General features: G+C 41.9%; 1 protein-coding gene across 6 annotated transcripts in view; it reads right to left on the bottom strand.

The window, feature by feature from the left end:
- The window catches only part of CSNK2A1 (casein kinase 2 alpha 1), a 48,921-nt gene that overhangs the window by 17,005 nt on the left and 13,841 nt on the right, over positions 1–18,075 (bottom strand). For all 6 annotated transcript variants that reach the window (XM_066384175.1, XM_066384176.1, XM_066384171.1 and 3 more), the window contains 5 exons: positions 9,985–10,203; positions 6,405–6,516; positions 2,880–2,981; positions 2,328–2,378; positions 1,011–1,070 (listed from right to left, as the gene is read on the bottom strand). In XM_066384175.1, coding sequence (XP_066240272.1) covers positions 1,011–1,070; positions 2,328–2,378; positions 2,880–2,981; positions 6,405–6,516; positions 9,985–10,085 — 426 coding nt within the window. In that variant the 5' untranslated portion in view covers positions 10,086–10,203. The remainder of the gene's footprint in view (positions 1–1,010; positions 1,071–2,327; positions 2,379–2,879; positions 2,982–6,404; positions 6,517–9,984; positions 10,204–18,075) is intronic.

Raw genomic sequence — 18,075 nt, forward strand, 5'->3', positions numbered from 1 at the left:
TTATGAATGTTTGCTTTGCTGGACAGTCGCACTGTGTGCTGCATGCTGTCCGTGGCTGCTTTTCTACAACAGCGACGCTGAGCAGGGAGAAAGACCCTGGGCCCACAAAGCCCAAAACTGGACTGTTTATCCCAATAAACAAATTTGCCAGTTCCTGAATTATGACATCAAATTCAATTTGAAAACACTGTCCAATCTCAAAGTAAGGTGAACCGAGTGGCACAACCCGTTTGCTAATCCCAGCTTTAAAGTCAGCTGATGCTACTGGCCAAATTCCTGCCCTTCCTGAAGGGCAACTTGAGTTCCAATGGTTCCCGGAGCTGACAAGCATACCCTTAACTGTATGAAATCCTGCTTGCTGCAAGACTACACGAGCCAATGGAAAGATCAAATATCTCTACTGGCATAGTCTCTTCAGGGTACTTCTAAAGGTTCAAATGCAGGCTTTACGTCAACCTTCACTTAGTAAGGAACTTTAGCCAACTCTTAGCAATATTCTCATCTACAAAGCTGATCTTATGACTACTGGGAGCAAGATATTTGGTGATGTCACTTTAGAAAGCAAAATCTACTCTAAATCAGCGATCTTTAAGCAGACTTACATAATCCTTAGGACAATGATCCTTTGACAGCTGAGGTAAAGTTTACTGTTTCACTTAAATTTTAAGTGAAATAAAGTATACCAGAAGCCAGCAAACAAGGAGCTTTTCTTTTAAGTTTGCATAATTGAACTGTTTACTTTTGTAGGAACAAGATGATTACAATTATTTAAGGGACCCCACTCTTCTAAATACTCTTTCCAAAGCATTCTAAATTACATTCCTGCTGGACCCTGTTCCATACCCCTTATAGTAGCAGAAGAGTTCTGATGCTATTCACGTTATGAAGAGGCCCCTTCTTTCAACGTATTTTACAAAGCTAACTCACTAGCTTTTCTACAGTCATTTGGGTTCTTTAACAAAGAAAAGATCAATCTAAAGGTATTTAGTGAGTATTCAAGGTTTCCTTACCTTTAGAATCTCATACATGTAAAATCGAATATCATAGTCTGTTAACGTCTGGTATAATTGCTGTTGAAGACAAATGCAACATGTGAGCCATGTAATCCTGCTGATGACAGGCAATTTCTCATCCTTATCTGTAGTCACGCAAACCAGGACTTGGCTCATCTGCCATCATCCCAGGGTCTAGCTCAATACCAGCCTCTATTTCTCCAACATAGCTTTCACTTAAATAAACACTTGAGCCTCTAACTCTATATGCAAGAGTCAAGAATTTCTTAGGTTGTATTCCTGAAGCTACAATCCACTGGTGGACATATGTCACTTTAAGCAATATGCATCAATATACATTTGCAAATGAGTTTGCTTTTCGTTTACCTCCAGACCATCTCATAAAAGGCATTCTGACAAATACACAGCCTCCCTAGAAAGGAATTACCCCATCTGCAGATCACCAGTAGATATGCAGATGGCTTGCTGCCAAATCCATTAAGCCAATTTAACAATTATTCCTGTCCTAATTTGAAAGTAAATTTTGAAGAACTGTTATGTATATCTTCCAGTTTCCAAAGAGTTATGGTCTTAAAAAAAATGCACACATCATTAAATGGTTAGTGATATCACCTAACATTTTCTTTGAAGTTGTTATTCTGATTCTAAAACAGTTATTCCTTTTTTCCTTATCTCAGCAAAAGAATTCACCCATTTATTGCTACCTAAAATTCTTGATTCTGAACTGGTGCAAAGACCAGATACCTTTACAGTCTGAAACCCAAGCGAGTGCCTGTCTTTCCTACTGCACTAGAATGGAGAGCTGTTTGGGGCAGGCCACTGGACGGGCTGGAAGCCAGAGAGATCAGTCATAGAGGCATGCACTGGACAACTTACACCTCCCAGACCCACTCATTCCTCTCTAAGATCTAGCGACCAGACTTTCTGAGGAATCCTGAGGTATAAGCAGACCTTGCTTCTGCATACACAACACATTCCTTCGAGAACAGTCATTTTAAAGTGAATACCCTTGGCCAGATCTTGACTGAGCATGCTATTGCTTTCAGTAAGCCTGACATCAGCAGAAACTGTTAAGTGAATGGTAACGGTGGTGAGAAGTAAACGTATTGGTCACTGAAGAGAGCACAAAACTAATAAAAGGGCAAAATATCACAATGTGGAAAGTGGCGGTTTGTACGGGAGTATTTCTATCTTAAAATTAAGCCCTGTGAGGATAAAAAGAGGAAGGGAGTTCTTCTAATAGTAACACCCCTAAAAGCCTTTCTGTATGGTTTAAAAAGACAACAGCTTCAAAGGGTTGGTTATATATTATACCTTGAAATCTGTGTTGTTTACATGTTCAAAAACCAGGGCAGGGGTCCGTGACTAGGGAAAGAAGAAGACACACATTAGCAATAGCCCTGGCCGCTTTGACGAGCACAACGTTTGCGATGGTACACGGTGAATTTGGCAGTCCTCGCCTCAGTGGTAGGAAACCCCTAGTGCTACAAGCCCTCCCCGCTCTGGTCACCACCACACTTAGGTCATTTCTGGGATGGATTGCAAACAGAAGACATGGAGCTGAAGTCTCACCAGGCTCTAGGCAGCCCAACAATGCGCCCATCGCCCATCAGCATCGGACCTGAGTTTGCAAAATGGATTAACACATTTCAGTTTCCAGTGCTATCAGTCTCTTAGCCTAGAAGAATAAGAAATAGCCTGTGGGTGGAGGTCTCTTTGAAAGAAAGACCCAAGCTAGTTAAGCGCTGTGACTGATTGAGCACTCTCACAGCAGGACTGACGGTGGAGGGGAACAGAGAGGCCAGCTGTGCTCTGGGTCCAGCGCCGCCAGACCCGGAGGGCCTTGCTAGCAGCCACTGCACTCACCACGGGGTCCTTGACAATGTCCGCCAGCGTGATGATGTTGGGGCCGCCACGCAAGTTCTCCAAAATCTTTATTTCACGTTTGATTTTCTTCTTCTTTACTGGCTGAAAAGGGTAAAATGCCTCAGTGAGGAGATCAAGTATTCCAGGGTATTTCACCAATGTAACAATACGTAAACGGGTTACTCAGGAGCTCGGACTCCGCTCTGCGTCCTCTTCTAGCCCTGCACCACACTGCAGGTTACTTAGCAAATGTTGCACTGAAAGAAAAAATACTTTCATTCCAAAACCCAAACCTCTGCAGAATTAGAATTCCAATTTTTTTTTTTAAAAATTGATTTTAGTGAGAAAGGAGGGGGGAGGGAGAGAGGAATATTGATCTGTTCCTGTATGTGCCCTGACCAGGGATCGAACAGGCAATCTCTGTGCTTCATCAAGACCATGCTCTAACCAACCAAGCTACCCAACCAGGGCCAATCATTAGTCTTAATATGTTATTTTTACAACTGTACAAACTAAGATTATAAATGGTAATAGTAAGGTATATGTTGGAAAACCTTTTTATCAATTAGGAGAAAACATGGGCTTTTCCTATTCCTTCCTCTAAGTCAGGTGTAGTCAACCTTTTTTATACCTACTACCCACTTTTGTATCTCTGTTAGTAGTAAAATTTTCTAGCTACCCACTGGTTCCACAGCAATGGTGATTTATAAAGTAGGGAAGTAACTTTACTTTATAAAATTTATAAAGCAGAGTTAGAGCAAGTTAGAGCATATAATAATTACTTACGAAGTACTTTATGTCGGATTTTCGCTAAGTTTGGCAGAATAAATCTTTATAAAACAACTTACTATAGTTAAATCTTTTTATTTATACTTTGGTTGCTCCGCTACCGCCCACCATGAAAGCTGGAACGTCCATTAGTGGGCAGTAGGGACCAGGTTGACTACCACTGCTCTAAGTCTGTACACACCCAACAGAAGACAGAAGTTTGTCTTGTGAGAACAAGACAAACATCAAGGACGGCCAAACCATCTGTGTGCAGCATCAACTTGTGGGCTGAATGTGGACCTTGAGTCAAGACCACTTAATGCGAATCCTACTTCCATTACCTGATAGCTGCATGCCTATGGGCAAGTTATATAACCTCACCAAGCCTTTCATTATGGGTAAAATAATCAATGAGAGTTCCTTGCTCATAATATTGTTGCAAGAATCAAATAAAATATATGGGAAAATCTCAGAATATGACTGGGACATGATATCTAATCTAGCTTTATAAATGAACCCCTCTCCACTCTAAAAAGACCACTCTGCAGGGCCCCATGAGTCTACCTTTCATACTGCTTTGTCCTCAACCATCATTTCCACATCTGTTCTGGGATAGAAATCCTTCTCGTTTTTATGCAGGCTTTGGTCCAATAGCACCTCCTCCACAAAGCCTTCCTCCTAAATAGTCTAAAAAGGTGCTGGTCCAAAAGAAATATAATGCAGGTTCGAGACCCCCGAGGTTACTGGCTTGAGTGTGGGATCACAGATATGATCCCATTGGTTGCTGGCTCGGCTGGAGCTCCCCGGTCAAGGCACATATGAGAAGCAATCAAACAACTAAAGCACCGCAACTGCGAGTTGATGCTTCCCATCTCTCTCCCCTCCTGTCTCTGATTCTGCCTCTCTCTCTCTCACTAAAAAAGGTAAACAGACAAAATTAATTTTAATACTTTATTTAACAAAATATATTCAGAATCTTATTTTAACATGTAAATCAATACAAAAAAATTACTAATGAGTAATTTTATATTCTTTTTTTATTGTATGATGCCTTTGAAATCTAGTATATTGTATCCTTACAGCACGTTTCAGTTTGGACTGGCCACATTTCAAGTGCTCAATAGCTATATGTGACCCGTGTCAGCCATACTGGACCATGCAGCTCTTTCCCAGGGTGTCAGTCACTTCAGACTATGGACACACTGCACACAATTCTCAGAAACTGTTTTAAGTATATATCATCTTCACATTAACAGGATCAGTGGTTATTAAACTTTTATGATCACAACCTGGATTTTTTAAAATACAGATTCCCAAGATCCACCCGCATTCGTGGAAATCAGTACCTATATGGTGTTAATACTTTAAAAAATCAAGGGAATTCAAATACATATATAATTTCTAGTTTCTTTTTGCAAAGAAACACCAAGCAACACTGGACCTGCACTGCCGCAATACCCACCTCTCATCTCTGCCACCCAGCGGCACCTCCACTACCAACCAGAGGCACCTCCGCTACCAAGCAGAGGCACCTCCGCTACCAACCAGAGGCTCCTCCGCCACCCAGCGGCACCTCCGCCACCAACCAGAGGCTCCTCCGCCACCAACCAGAGGCTCCTCCGCCACCAACCAGAGGCTCCTCCGCCACCAACCAGAGGCACCTCCGCCACCCAGCGGCACCTCCGCCACCAACCAGAGGCTCCTCCGCCACCAACCAGAGGCTCCTCCGCCACCAACCAGAGGCACCTCCGCCACCAACCAGAGGCTCCTCCGCCACCAACCAGAGGCACCTCCGCCACCAACCAGAGGCTCCTCCGCCACCAACCAGAGGCTCCTCCGCCACCAACCAGAGGCACCTCCGCCACCCAGCGGCACCTCCGCCACCAACCAGAGGCTCCTCCGCCACCAACCAGAGGCACCTCCGCCGCCAACCAGAGGCACCTCCGCCACCACCCAGCGGCACCTCCGCCACCAACCAGAGGCACCTCCGCCGCCACCCAGCGGCACCTCCGCCACCAACCAGAGGCACCTCCGCCACCAACCAGAGGCACCTCCGCCACCACCCAGAGGCACCTCCGCCGCCAACCAGAGGCACCTCCGCCGCCACCCAGCGGCACCTCCGCCACCAACCAGAGGCACCTCCGCCACCAATCAGAGGCTCCTCCGCCACCACCCAGCGGCACCTCCGCCACCAACCAGAGGCACCTCCGCCACCAACCAGAGGCACCTCCGCCACCAACCAGAGGCACCTCCGCCACCAATCAGAGGCTCCTCCGCCACCACCCAGCGGCACCTCCGCCACCAACCAGAGGCACCTCCGCCACCACCCAGCGGCACCTCTGCTCCAGCAAGCTAGCTGCAAGTCATGTGCCTGGCCTCTGAAGGCCTGTGTTTGTCACTCCTCACTCTTACATAGTATAGGTAACAAGTTATTGAAAACAAAAGCATAATATATAACTAAATATAGAGGAAATCAGTTTCAGGTAATCAAATCAGTATTATCAGACTCAGAGAAAAGACAGAACCTTCACTCCCTCTGCCACAATCTAGCTGTGTGATTGAATCAAATCACTCCTCTTGCTTTGGTTTCCTATCTGTCCAATGAAGATAATCTCTACTGACTTTAGAGGACACAAAATAAAAGGTGTTAAAACACTCCAAAAACCCTTTCAAATGCTACTTCAAAAAACGCATCACTGTTACTTAAAACAAATTTAAATTCCAAATATCTCTGAAATTATAATCTCTTGTACTCACCTTAAGAATTTTAACAACAACTTTTTCATTATTTGTGATGTTGATGGCTTCAAATACTTCACTATATTTACCCCGGCCTAATTTTCGAACGAGCTGGTAGTCATCTTGATTTCTGTAAACGAAGATCAGAGTCACAATAATTTTAAAAGTTCCAGTTATCAAGCACTAATTCAACTTATAAAACGTTAATACCGCCCTGGCCGGTTGGCTCAGCGGTAGAGCGTCGGCCTAGCGTGCGGAGGACCCAGGTTCGATTCCCGGCCAGGGCACACAGGAGAAGCACCCATTTGCTTCTCCACACCTCTGCCGCGCTTTCCTCTCTGTCTCTCTCTTCCCCTCCCGCAGCCAAGGCTCCATTGGAGCAAAGATGGCCCGGGCGCTGGGGATGGCTCTGTGGCCTCTGCCTCAGGCGCTAGAGTGGCTCTGGTCGCAACATGGCGACGCCCAGGATGGGCAGAGCATCGCCCCCTGGTGGGCAGAACGTCGCCCCATGGTGGGTGTGCCGGGTGGATCCCGGTCGGGCGCATGCGGGAGTCTGTCTGACTGTCTTTCCCTGTTTCCAGCTTCAGAAAAATGGAAAAAAAAAAAAAAAAAAAAAAGTTAATACCAGCAACAGAAATAAGAGGTATTTCCCAAATTGGTTTCTTTGTATTAGGCCAATAAAAAAATGTATGTTTCAAATCCTAGAATTAGAAAATTTTAAGCCTTTCAATTATTCTTTTTTTAAATTTTTTATTATTTATTCATTTTAGAGAGGGGAGGGGGGGGGAGAGAGAGAGAGAGAGAGAGAAGGGGGAGGAGCAGGAAGCGTCAACTCCCATATGTGCCTTGACCAGGCAAGCCAGGGTTTTGAACCAGCAACCTCAGTGTTTCCAGGTTGACGCTTTTCCACTGCGCCACCACAGGTCAGGCCTCAATTATTCTTTCAAATCCCAAACTATTTACATCTCTCCTGGTATACCATACACAGCTTGTTTTAGGGTTTGTTATGTATGCTTGCCTCCAACAACACAGCTTCCCCTTAGAGAATAATTTTTATATATTCTTGTCCCCTAGTGCCTGACCCAATGTTGACACTTAGCAGAAAGTAAATACATAAGAATATTTAAACTCAGCAACATTTTAGGAGCAGTTGATCTCTTTAAAAAGAATTCTTTCCAGCCTGATCTGTGGTGGCGCAGTGGATAAAGCGTCGACCTGGAAATGCTGAGGTCGCCGGTTCAAAACCCTGGGGTTGCCTGGTCAAGGCACATATGGGAGTTGATGCTTCCAGCTCCTCCCCACCTTCTCTCTCTGTCTCTCTCTCCTCTCTCTCTCCCTCTCTGTCTCTCTCTCTTCCTTTCTCTCTCCTCTCTAAAATGAATAAATAAAATAAAATAAAAAATTAAAAAAAAAACTAAAAAAAAAACAAAAAAAAAAAGAATTCTTTCCATTGATTTTGCAAGAGGACAAGGGGTGGGTGGGTGGGTGGGAATGGAGAAAGAAGCATCAGGTCATTATTCCACTCAGTTGTTCCATTTAGTTGTACACTCACTGGTTGCTTCTCATACGTGCCCTGCCTGGAGATCAACCATGCGACCTCAGCGCACTGCAACAAGGCTCTATCCATTGACCCACCTGGCCAGCCCTGGGAACAGTTGGTTTTCAATGGGCTTCTTTGCAGATAAGTGACTTTCAAATATATTAATTTGACCTCTCGTCCTCTAAGGCAAGCCCTGAGTACAGTCTATATAATGGAGTTTACAAATTACACTACAGATCATGAACCACAATTGGGGGTGCCCTTCTCTACTTTTACCCATATTTATTTCATGACCCCTAGGCAACATCAGAGATGTAAAAAAAAAAAAAAAGAAAAAAAAGAAAAAGCCCACATTTTCTGTCTCTGCTTACAACTTAGAAGACTTTGCTCTAAAGAGCAACACACACGGTCGTTTCAGTAAGGTCTAAATTCTGTTCACTCCAGCTGGAGATACTGAGAACCCAACATATAATCAATCAGCCATGCATTTTTCTCAAGCAGCTAAAAAGAAAGTGAATGAACATAGAAGGCAAAAGGTACCAAGAACAATGAACAGTGTAATAATCATGGCAGAGCTGGGGAAGGAAACTCTTAGTTGTGGTTGAATTCTCCTGTGGAAAGGCAGAGAAAACAAAAGCAAGCGTCCAAATAGCACCATGCCAAAATCTCAAAAGGGCTATTTAGTGCCATTTTATAGCAGAGCGAAATACAAAGCACTCAACCTGAACAGAGTAGCTGAAATTTCTATAAAACACTGAAGTATTCTTAGAGCCCAAAGACTGTGATATAAAGGGCACTGTTAAAATTATCAACGATAACTTTAGTATCGTATGACTGGTTCTTTTTCTTTTTTTTTCAAGTGAGAGAGAGAGAGAAAGAGAGAGGGAGACAGACAGATGGGGGAGGGAAAGAGAGAGACAGATGCGGGGGGAGGGCGAGAGATGAAAAACATCAACTCATCATTGTAGCACTTTAGTTCTTCATGGATTGCCTTCTCATATGTGCCTTGACCTAGGGGGTGGGGTTGGGGGCTCCAGCTGAGCAGTGACCTCTTGCTCAAGCCAGCAGCCTTGGGCTCAAGCCGGATGAGCATACACTTAAGGCAGTACCCTCAGGGTTTCAAATCTGGATCCCCAGTGTCCCAGGTCTACGCTCTATCCACTGTGCCACCACCTGGTCAGGCGATCCATTGGCTCTTGATAGCTTTAAAGCACATTGTACTTCTTTGTGCAGAGGCAATGTTCTTAAGTATTAAGATTCATGTCCAATTATGATTAAAATACACCTCCAACAATTTTGGGAGGCTGTATTTAGCCACTTACAGCCTATGGACATCACGTGTGGACAGATCATATGGGAACTGTAGCTTTATGAATTTTCAAATGGTTTTCCTTTGCGTTTGAATGTCAAAATGCTTTTATCACAAAAACTATGGCCTGATCCATTAAGTACATACAACACTGGGACAGGAAACACAACACCCAAATGAGACCGCACAGAGAATTAGAAGGGCAAGCGCAGTGTCCAGACCGAGGACGACTGTTCAGGATAGAATTTGGGCCAAATTCCTTGTTACACATACCTAGTTTCACGGTAAGGGCAAATGTTTAAGGCTTTAATTTTGCTTCTCGTTAGAAAGAGGACACCTTTCTAGAGAACTGTTTTGTCCTTCAGAATCACCACAGGACAATCTTCTCTACTCAAAAACACTTTATGTAAGAGAGTTTGGTGTTTCCAGTCTCTTCAGTGTTAATTCTCACTTAACTGCAAAGCCCTCAGCTGAGGAAGACTGACAGGTAACTGTTAGCAGCTTTGTATACAGAATATATCAATCAGAGAAAAGTGTAAGAAGAGACTGAAATGACTCTTAAATGATAAGTCCATCAAAACTGAATTTGTTAAAGCAATACCTTGCTTCTTCATGGCAGAAGAAAACAAATGAGACTTCAATCTTGAGGTTTATAAACGTGCAGCCAGAGGGTTCCTGACACAAATTACTCAACAAACCCACAAGTCAGCCCTCTGGGTGAGTATAGCGAAGTGAAAGGAAACAATTACCCCCATTCCACCACGTGTGACTCGTAATCCCAGTACTCTCGGGGTCTGTGCGTGTTAACATCCGTGTAAACTCTGGCCCTGCTTGGCACGGGTCCCGACATGTCAGACAGGTTGGCGGACAAAGCTGGACTTGAAGTTTGGAGGAGATATGGCAGTCACCGTGTTCAGAGGCAGCGTGGGGAGTGGGTGAGACTTTGTTTCAGACTTGTTTTCTTCAAACTGCAGAAAACAAAATGCACAAGGGCCAAGAAGTTATTAAAAAAAAAAAAAAAAAAGCATATGGGAAGAAAGAAAAATCATCTTACAATAATGGCCTTAAATATACCTTCGGCTCTTCTACCTGTTAAGCCAATGAATATATCCCAATTGTGTCACAGTGTTTCCCTTAACATAAAACCAAACCAAACCTCTATTAGCCCTGATCCTATTCTGCAGAGTAGCTGTTACCTGCGCAGTGCCAGTGCACAGTCTGGGAGGGAAAGACGGCGTCAAGGACAGACACGTCACCACTACTATTGACACTCCCAGAGAGCACTTTCCTCTCAGCAGCTGTCTGCAGCTCAGGCAGGGCTGCGCAAAGGCTCCGGAAGGGTGGCAAAGCCAAGAGTACAACCCGCCAGTCTGACTCTAATAGTTGATGAAACCAGGGAGAAAAAAAGAGGACTTGTTCTCACACATCAAAGTTCAATGTCACTTTTCATTTGATCCAAATAATTTGGATCAAGGGGAACCTTATGGAATAACCAGTACACTCTTGATCACCATTTGAAAGTTACAATTGATTTCATTAAACTTAAAAATAAAAATCAGTAATGTCCTCTTAATTTACTTAATACAAGCGCAAGCTGAATAAAAACAGAAAACAAGTAATATATGTTAGCTGAACTAATTTTTGAGAGAAAATTCATAAAATTTTAGACCTATTCTTTCTACCACACTGGTAAGTGTATGATGCCTTCCCTGACCATTCTCTGAGATTCCTACAGCATTTGTTGATTCCTGTTACTCTGCATTTAATTAAAAATGTATTGAGTTCTCAGAGGTCATAACCTAAGGAGGACACAGCATCACCTATGCAGTCTTCTGGCCAAGGCTGTGTAACCTCAATCTAATTACTAGGAAACACTGGGCAAACAGAAAACGAGGAAGATTCCATTAAAAGAATGGGGGGGGGGGGGACATGGTACTCCTCAAAAATGTCAATATTATAAGACACGACATCCAAGTACTATGTCCTACCCTTTCCTGTACTAAGGGAGGAAATGCTATAAAAAAACACGACCACCAAGATCAAATGACAAAACTGGAATTTAGATGGTAGATTAGGTGTACTGAAGCATGTCCTCACACATGATGATGCAAATGAGGTCAAGTACTACACAACACATATATCTGGGTAAAGGGGATACAAATGTTCTTTGTACTATTTTTTAAAAAAATTATTGATTTTAGAGAGCAAAGAAGGGGCAAAGGAGAGAGGGGAAGTGGGGGAGAGAGGCAAAGTGGGGAGAGAGGGAGAGAGAGAGAAAGCTCAATTTGCTATTCCGCCTATTCATTCATACATTCATTGGTTGATTCTCTTATATGTCCCGATTGGGGATCAAACCTGCAATTATGGCGTATTGAGACGATGCTCTAACCCCATGGTCCCCAATCTTTTTTGGGCCACGGACCGGTTTAATGTCAGAAAATATTTTCACAGACTGGCCTTTAGGGTGGGACGGATAAATGTATCACGTGACCGAGACAAGCATCAAGAGTGAGTCTTAGACGGATATAACAGAGGGAATCCGGTCATTTTTTTAAAAATAAAGCACTGTTCAGACTTAAACATAAATAAAACGGAAATAATGTAAGTTATTTATTCTTTCTCTGCAGACCGGTACCGGTCCGCGGCCCAGGGGTTGAGGACCACTGCTCTAACAAACTGAGCTACCCAGCACCAGTGCGCAATTTTACCGTTTAAGGGTAACATTCAGTGGCAGTAAGTACACTCACTTATCCCGCAGCCATTTCCATACCCTCAATCTTCACAATTATTCCCCACCCTGAACTGAAACACTGCACCCATTAAACACTGACTTCTGCCAGCCCCCGCTCCTGATAACCACTGCTCTGACTTCGTGCCTCTAGGAGTTTGGCTACTCTAGGTGCTTCATATAAGTGGAATCATAGACTATCTGACTTTACATTTGGCTCATTTCACTTAGCACATGTTCAAGGTTTATCCATGTTGTAGCATATGCCAGAATTCCCTTCCTTTTTACGGTTGAATGCCTCTATGTATACACTTGCCACTTTTTGTTTATCCCAGGGGTCAGGAACCTATGGCTCACGAGCCAGATGTGGCTCTTTTGATGGCTGCATCTGGCTCACAGACAAATCTTTAATAAAAAAATAATAACATTAAAAATATAAAACATTCTCATGTATTACAAGCCATTCATTTCCTACCGCTCATGTTCATGGTTGCAGGTGGCTGGAGCCAATCACAGCTGTCCTCTGGGACAACACCAAATTTTTATTGGATAATACGCAGGTCATTGTATGGCTCTTACGGAATTACATTTTAAAATATATGGCGTTCATGGCTCTCTCAGCCAAAAAGGTTCCCAACCCCTGGTTTATTCATTCCTCCATCAATACAAGTTGGGTTGCTTCCACTGTTCAGCAATCATGAACAACACTGCTATGAACACTGTTGTACAAATACTGTATCTTTCAGAGTTCTTGTATTAGATTATTCTGGGTATATAACCATATGTGGGACTGCTTGATCATATGATAATTCTATGTTTAATTTTCTAAGGAACCACCATATTTTTTTGTGTATTGGCTGCATCATTTTATATTCCCATCAGCAATGCACAAGGATTTCAATTTCACCACATTCCTGCCAGTATTTTATTTTTACAGAAGCCATCTTAATGGATGTAAAGTGGTATCTCATTGAGGTTTTGTTTTTCATTTCCCCAATGGTTAGTGATGCTCATTATCAATCTTCTTTGGAGAGAGAGATCAAGTTCTTTGCCTACTTTTTAATTGGACTTTTTCTTTTTGGTTGAGTCGCAGTTCTGACATATTCTGGTTATTAATCCCTTACCAGATATATGATTTGCAAATGCTTTCCCTCTACTGTTGCCTTTTTATTTAAAAAAATATTTATTGTGTTGACCTGGTTTCAAGTGTCCCACTCAGTATAAAACCATTTACACACCACATCATGCCCCCAGAGGCCCCACACAAAGTCATTTTCCACCGTCCCCTTCCTCCGGCTATTGCGACCCTGTTGTCTGTATGTGTGTTATGTATTTATGATTCCGGCTGATCCCTTCACCTTCCACCTGACAGGTGTCTCTCGACAAAAATTTAAACCAAGAGAATACTGGAGAAACTTTATTTTAGCAATTTTTATCATAGTTATTTGGAAGTGTGGAAGAGTGCCCAAGTCCTAGATATCCTGCAGGTCAATTCTCCTATTCACTGTTCATAACACACCTCAAAATAACTTGACTTTTACAGAAAGAGTGTTACCTTTCCCAATAATTTCATTTTAAATGACCTTACTTAATCTTTCCTGTTTCCATGCAATTGTATAAAAAGAGATGTATGTTAGTGGCTAGCAATTTCAAACCACTAGTTCTATATAAAAAGCCCTCAGATGGACTCTGAAGACACGCTTAAGTTTTGTCTGTTCAATGTTCAACCTAACAGATGCCAATTACAATCAACTATGAAAAATTATCTTGTTAACAAAATTTCCCTACTAAAGTCTGACCACACCTATACCCAAAGCCAATAGCATGGCTGTGCTTGACCTAGTCTTTACAAAATGCAAGGAAATGACAACTACATTAAACAATAACGCTAAAATAGAAACTGCCAAAATCAGAAGTTTATTGAATAAATGAAACAGAACAGAACAAATCATTTCAATATAAACTTCTCTTGCCCTCTTTGGCCAGTCTCCCCCTTTAATCTCTCCTATTCCATAGTTCTGGTTTTTCAATCTGGCAGAAAATTCGAGGCCTAGTTATAATACTAGAAAACTGCAGAAGTCTGATTGGTCATTTGTACTAATGTATTTTTATAGATTAACTTTCTAGTAGTAGAACTATAAAAGATTAGCGTAGAACTTTAAATTTTAAAAAGTCCATTTTCAAATTGTAATAGTTTTGTTAGTTCTTGTAACCCTAATGTTTATTAGGGTCTCTAGCTTAAAAAAAAAATCCTCTTGCTATCCCTAGATCAACCAGACTGAATGAACAGCTCTCATAACCACCCAGACAGGACAAAGATTTCTACAGCAAAGAAGGAGGAATGCGCTTGCACGGTTCAGGGCTGCCTATGGAGAGGAAAAGCAGTGTGAGGAAAACAGCCCCTTTTAAGCACTGCTGCAGAAATTGGGTTCTTCCCGGCAATCGGGCAGCACACACTGGTAGGAGAGAGAGGATGTGTGGAAAAGTGCAGGGAGCATCACTACGTTTATGTGTGTGTTTTGTGTGGAAGCAAACAAATAATGAGTAACATGAAGTTACCCTTTCCTCTTTCAAAGTGGCACTAATTAGATGACCATATATACACATAAAACTATCTGGAATACTTGTTTCAAATGTCCACAATTGCCCTTAATTTCCAATACTCTCTTCCTTTTAAATCAAGAGCAGAATGCTCCCTCAGTAAGCATTTACTCAACATTTACTGTGTACCAGGAAATGTGTGCATTACCAGGAAGAGATTCCGTCTTTAAGCCCTCTCTGACAAAGAAAACAGACTATTACAATCCTAAGTGAGCAGCGCTTAAAAGAATTAAGCCAGGGTGCTCTAAAGGCATTGAAAGGAATTCAAGTCGCCCACCAACCCATTATCATTCATTCAATAAATATTTCTGGAGTACTTCAACATTTGGGGGAAAGCTGTCAGGTAAGAAATAACATATAAGCTTAATTTTAAAGAATGCACAGGAAATTTTCAGGTGAAGGACACTAAAACAAGAAATTGTAAAGCACATACTTCAAGCAAATAAAGTATTTTAAAGACCTGTAATTTTGACCCTAAAACTGTCAAAGGCTGGCACACCTTGTCATCCCCTATAAGAAGCATATTAGATCAGCAACCCTTTTATATGTGATTTGAAGAAGATTGGTATACTCTACATTAATTTGACTGTTACTGTGTGACTAAAAAAAAAAAAATTAATTCACAATTAATGCAATTCAGAGCTCATTCTCTTCCTTTGCCCATTCCTCATACAAATCAGTTGACAGCAGAGGTCAGAGCGAAAGGACAAGTAACCAAAAGGGCGCTCACTCGAAGTGGGATGACAACTTCTCAGTTTTCTGAGTAAGAAACCAAGATTTTTACAAATAATATTCCTGTTTGCAGTAACGGTAGGCTAGGTTATTTGGGCCAATTCTCCCACTGTGAACAACTAAAGAAAATAGGTTGCACACACACACACACATCCTCCCTCCCTCCCTCTTCCTTTTTTCTTTGTATCTGATCCTTAAATAAAACATAAGCAATTACAGCCAAAAGTAAGAGAAAATGAGAACCCATACAAGTAATCGAGCAGGTAAGCAAGCCTAAGGGGTCGATTGATCCCTAGAAATTAGAATTTTATTTTGACAGAAAGCAAAGCCTGGGGCCCTCATAAGGTGAAGAGTCTAATAGGAGAAGCTCTCCATAATGAGCTGGGATTTCAGAGTCACAACCTTAGGGTGAGAGTGATTGGGGGGAGTGAAGATTCAGGGTAGAATTACAGCCCTATGGCAGGCATATCAGATCTGAAGCTTGTTTTAAGGTGGTCCATAGATAAGTGACACGAGTAAGCTCTCTGTGGAGAAAAGTACCTCGCTATGTATGGGCCGCAAACAATTCCTACAAATAACTTTTTAAATACAACATCCAGCTTGTAATCAAAGATAACATTGAAGGAAAAGACACCAAATAAAAACTGGCAGAAAAAGAATAGACAACAGAAATGACCCAGAGACTGATCTTATCTGAAACTATGAAACCACTAAGCTCATAGGAATAAGAGATGTTTCAGAATGTCTGCAGTGAACAGGATACTTTAAAAAATAGGCTAGATGCCTGACCAGGCAGTGGCGCAGTGGATAGAGCGTCGGACTGGGATGCGGAAGACCTAGGTTCGAGACCCCGAGGTCACTAGCTTGAGCGCGGGCTCATCTGGTGTGAGCAAAAGCTCACCAGCTTGGACCCAAGGTCGCTGGCCCCAGCAAGGGGTTACTCGGTTTGCTGAAGGCCCGCGGTTGCAACGAAAAACTAATGATTGATGCTTCTCATCTCTCTCTGTTCCTGTCTATCCCTCTCTGACTCACTCTCTGTCTCTGTAAAGATAAATAAATAAAAACAAACAAAAACCTGGCATTTATTAAAAAAAAAAAAAGGCTAGATGTCATCCACAATGTTGCAGAGAAGTCAAAGCTATGGAAAAATAAGTGAAAGGTTTGATATACTTTTACTAGAAGAAAAGGAGAAACCAGGGCAGGACAAAGGTAATATTCTAATACAGGGGTCGGGAACCTATGGCTCGAGAGCCAGATGTGACTCTTTTGATGGCTGCATCTGGCTCACAGACAAATCTTTAATAAAAAAATAATATTAAAAATATAAAACATTCTCATGTATTATAAGCCATTCATTTCCTACTGCTCATGTTCATGGTTGCAGGTGGCTGGAGCCAATGACAGCTGTCCTCCGGGACAACACCAAATTTTTATTGGATAATGAGTAACGTACACAGGTCGTTGTATGGCTCTCATGGAATTACATTTTATTATATGTGGCGTTCATGGCTCTCTCAGCAAAAAGGTTCCCGACCCCTGTTCTAATAGGTTAACAGTTGAGAATTTCCCAGAAGCAACCCGGATACAATCAAATTCCAGAAACCAACAAATTACAAACAAGATCAATACAAGTAAATCCACAACTAAACATATACGTATTAACAAAATAGCAGAAAAACTAGAGACAAGGAGAAATCTGAAAAACAAGCAAAGAAGACAGATTACATTCAAAGGGGCAACATGAGAATAGCTGATTTTCCCCAAAAGCAACAATGAAGCCAAGACAGTTTAATACCTGCAGAGTGCTAAGGAAAAAGAACCTGCCAAATAAAATTCTATATCCAGTGAACCTCTCTAAAGAAAGGTAACATAATCCCATTCGGAAGGTTTGAGATGAAAGACAAGATAAGGAGCGGAAAAAAGAAAATTTATGGAAAAGTTCAAATAAATGATGCCTATTAATAACACAATGTGATATGTTATGGTTGCAAGTTATAATATTGGATGGTATTTAGTTACAGAACAAAAATACAATGTATTTCTAAACTAGAAAGAGGGGAGAAAATGAAATGTTAAAAAAAAATTTTTTTAAAGGTAGAAAAAGGTTAGAGAATACCAGAGAACATAAGACAGAAGTTAAACAGGAATATGGCTAATTATATTAAATATAAACGAGTTATCCAGGTTAAAGACACAGATTGGATTTTTAAAAATCCAAAACACTTTTTAAAAAGAAAAATAAAGCTGAAGGAATCACTATCTCATTTTAAAACTATTACAAAGCTAGTTATTAAAATAGCATGGTGCTAGTAAAGGAATCAAGGATCAGTGGAACACAATAGAGAATATAGAAATAGATCCACACAAATATAACCAATTGATTTTTGACAGAGGTACAAAGGCAGTTAAATGGAGAAAGGATAATCTTTTTTATAAATGGTTTTGGAAAACTTGGGGACAATCATTTGCAAAAACATGAATTTAAGCTTAAATCTCACACCTTATATAAAAAAGGATCTATACCTATTAACACTTAAAGAATTCAACAAGAAAACCCAATTAAACAATAGGCAAAAGATCTAAAGACATATAACAAAAGATACATAAATATGCACAATGTGCCCTGGCCGGTTGGCTCAGCGGTAGAGCGTCGGCCTAGCATGCGGAGGACCCGGGTTCGATTCCCAGCCAGGGCACACAGGAGAAGTGCCCATTTGCTTCTCCACCCCTCCGCCGCACTTTCCTCTCTGTCTCTCTCTTCCCCTCCCGCAGCCAAGGC

The sequence above is a fragment of the Saccopteryx leptura genome, chromosome 5, assembly GCF_036850995.1.
Source record: "Saccopteryx leptura isolate mSacLep1 chromosome 5, mSacLep1_pri_phased_curated, whole genome shotgun sequence".
NCBI lineage: Eukaryota > Metazoa > Chordata > Mammalia > Chiroptera > Emballonuridae > Saccopteryx > Saccopteryx leptura.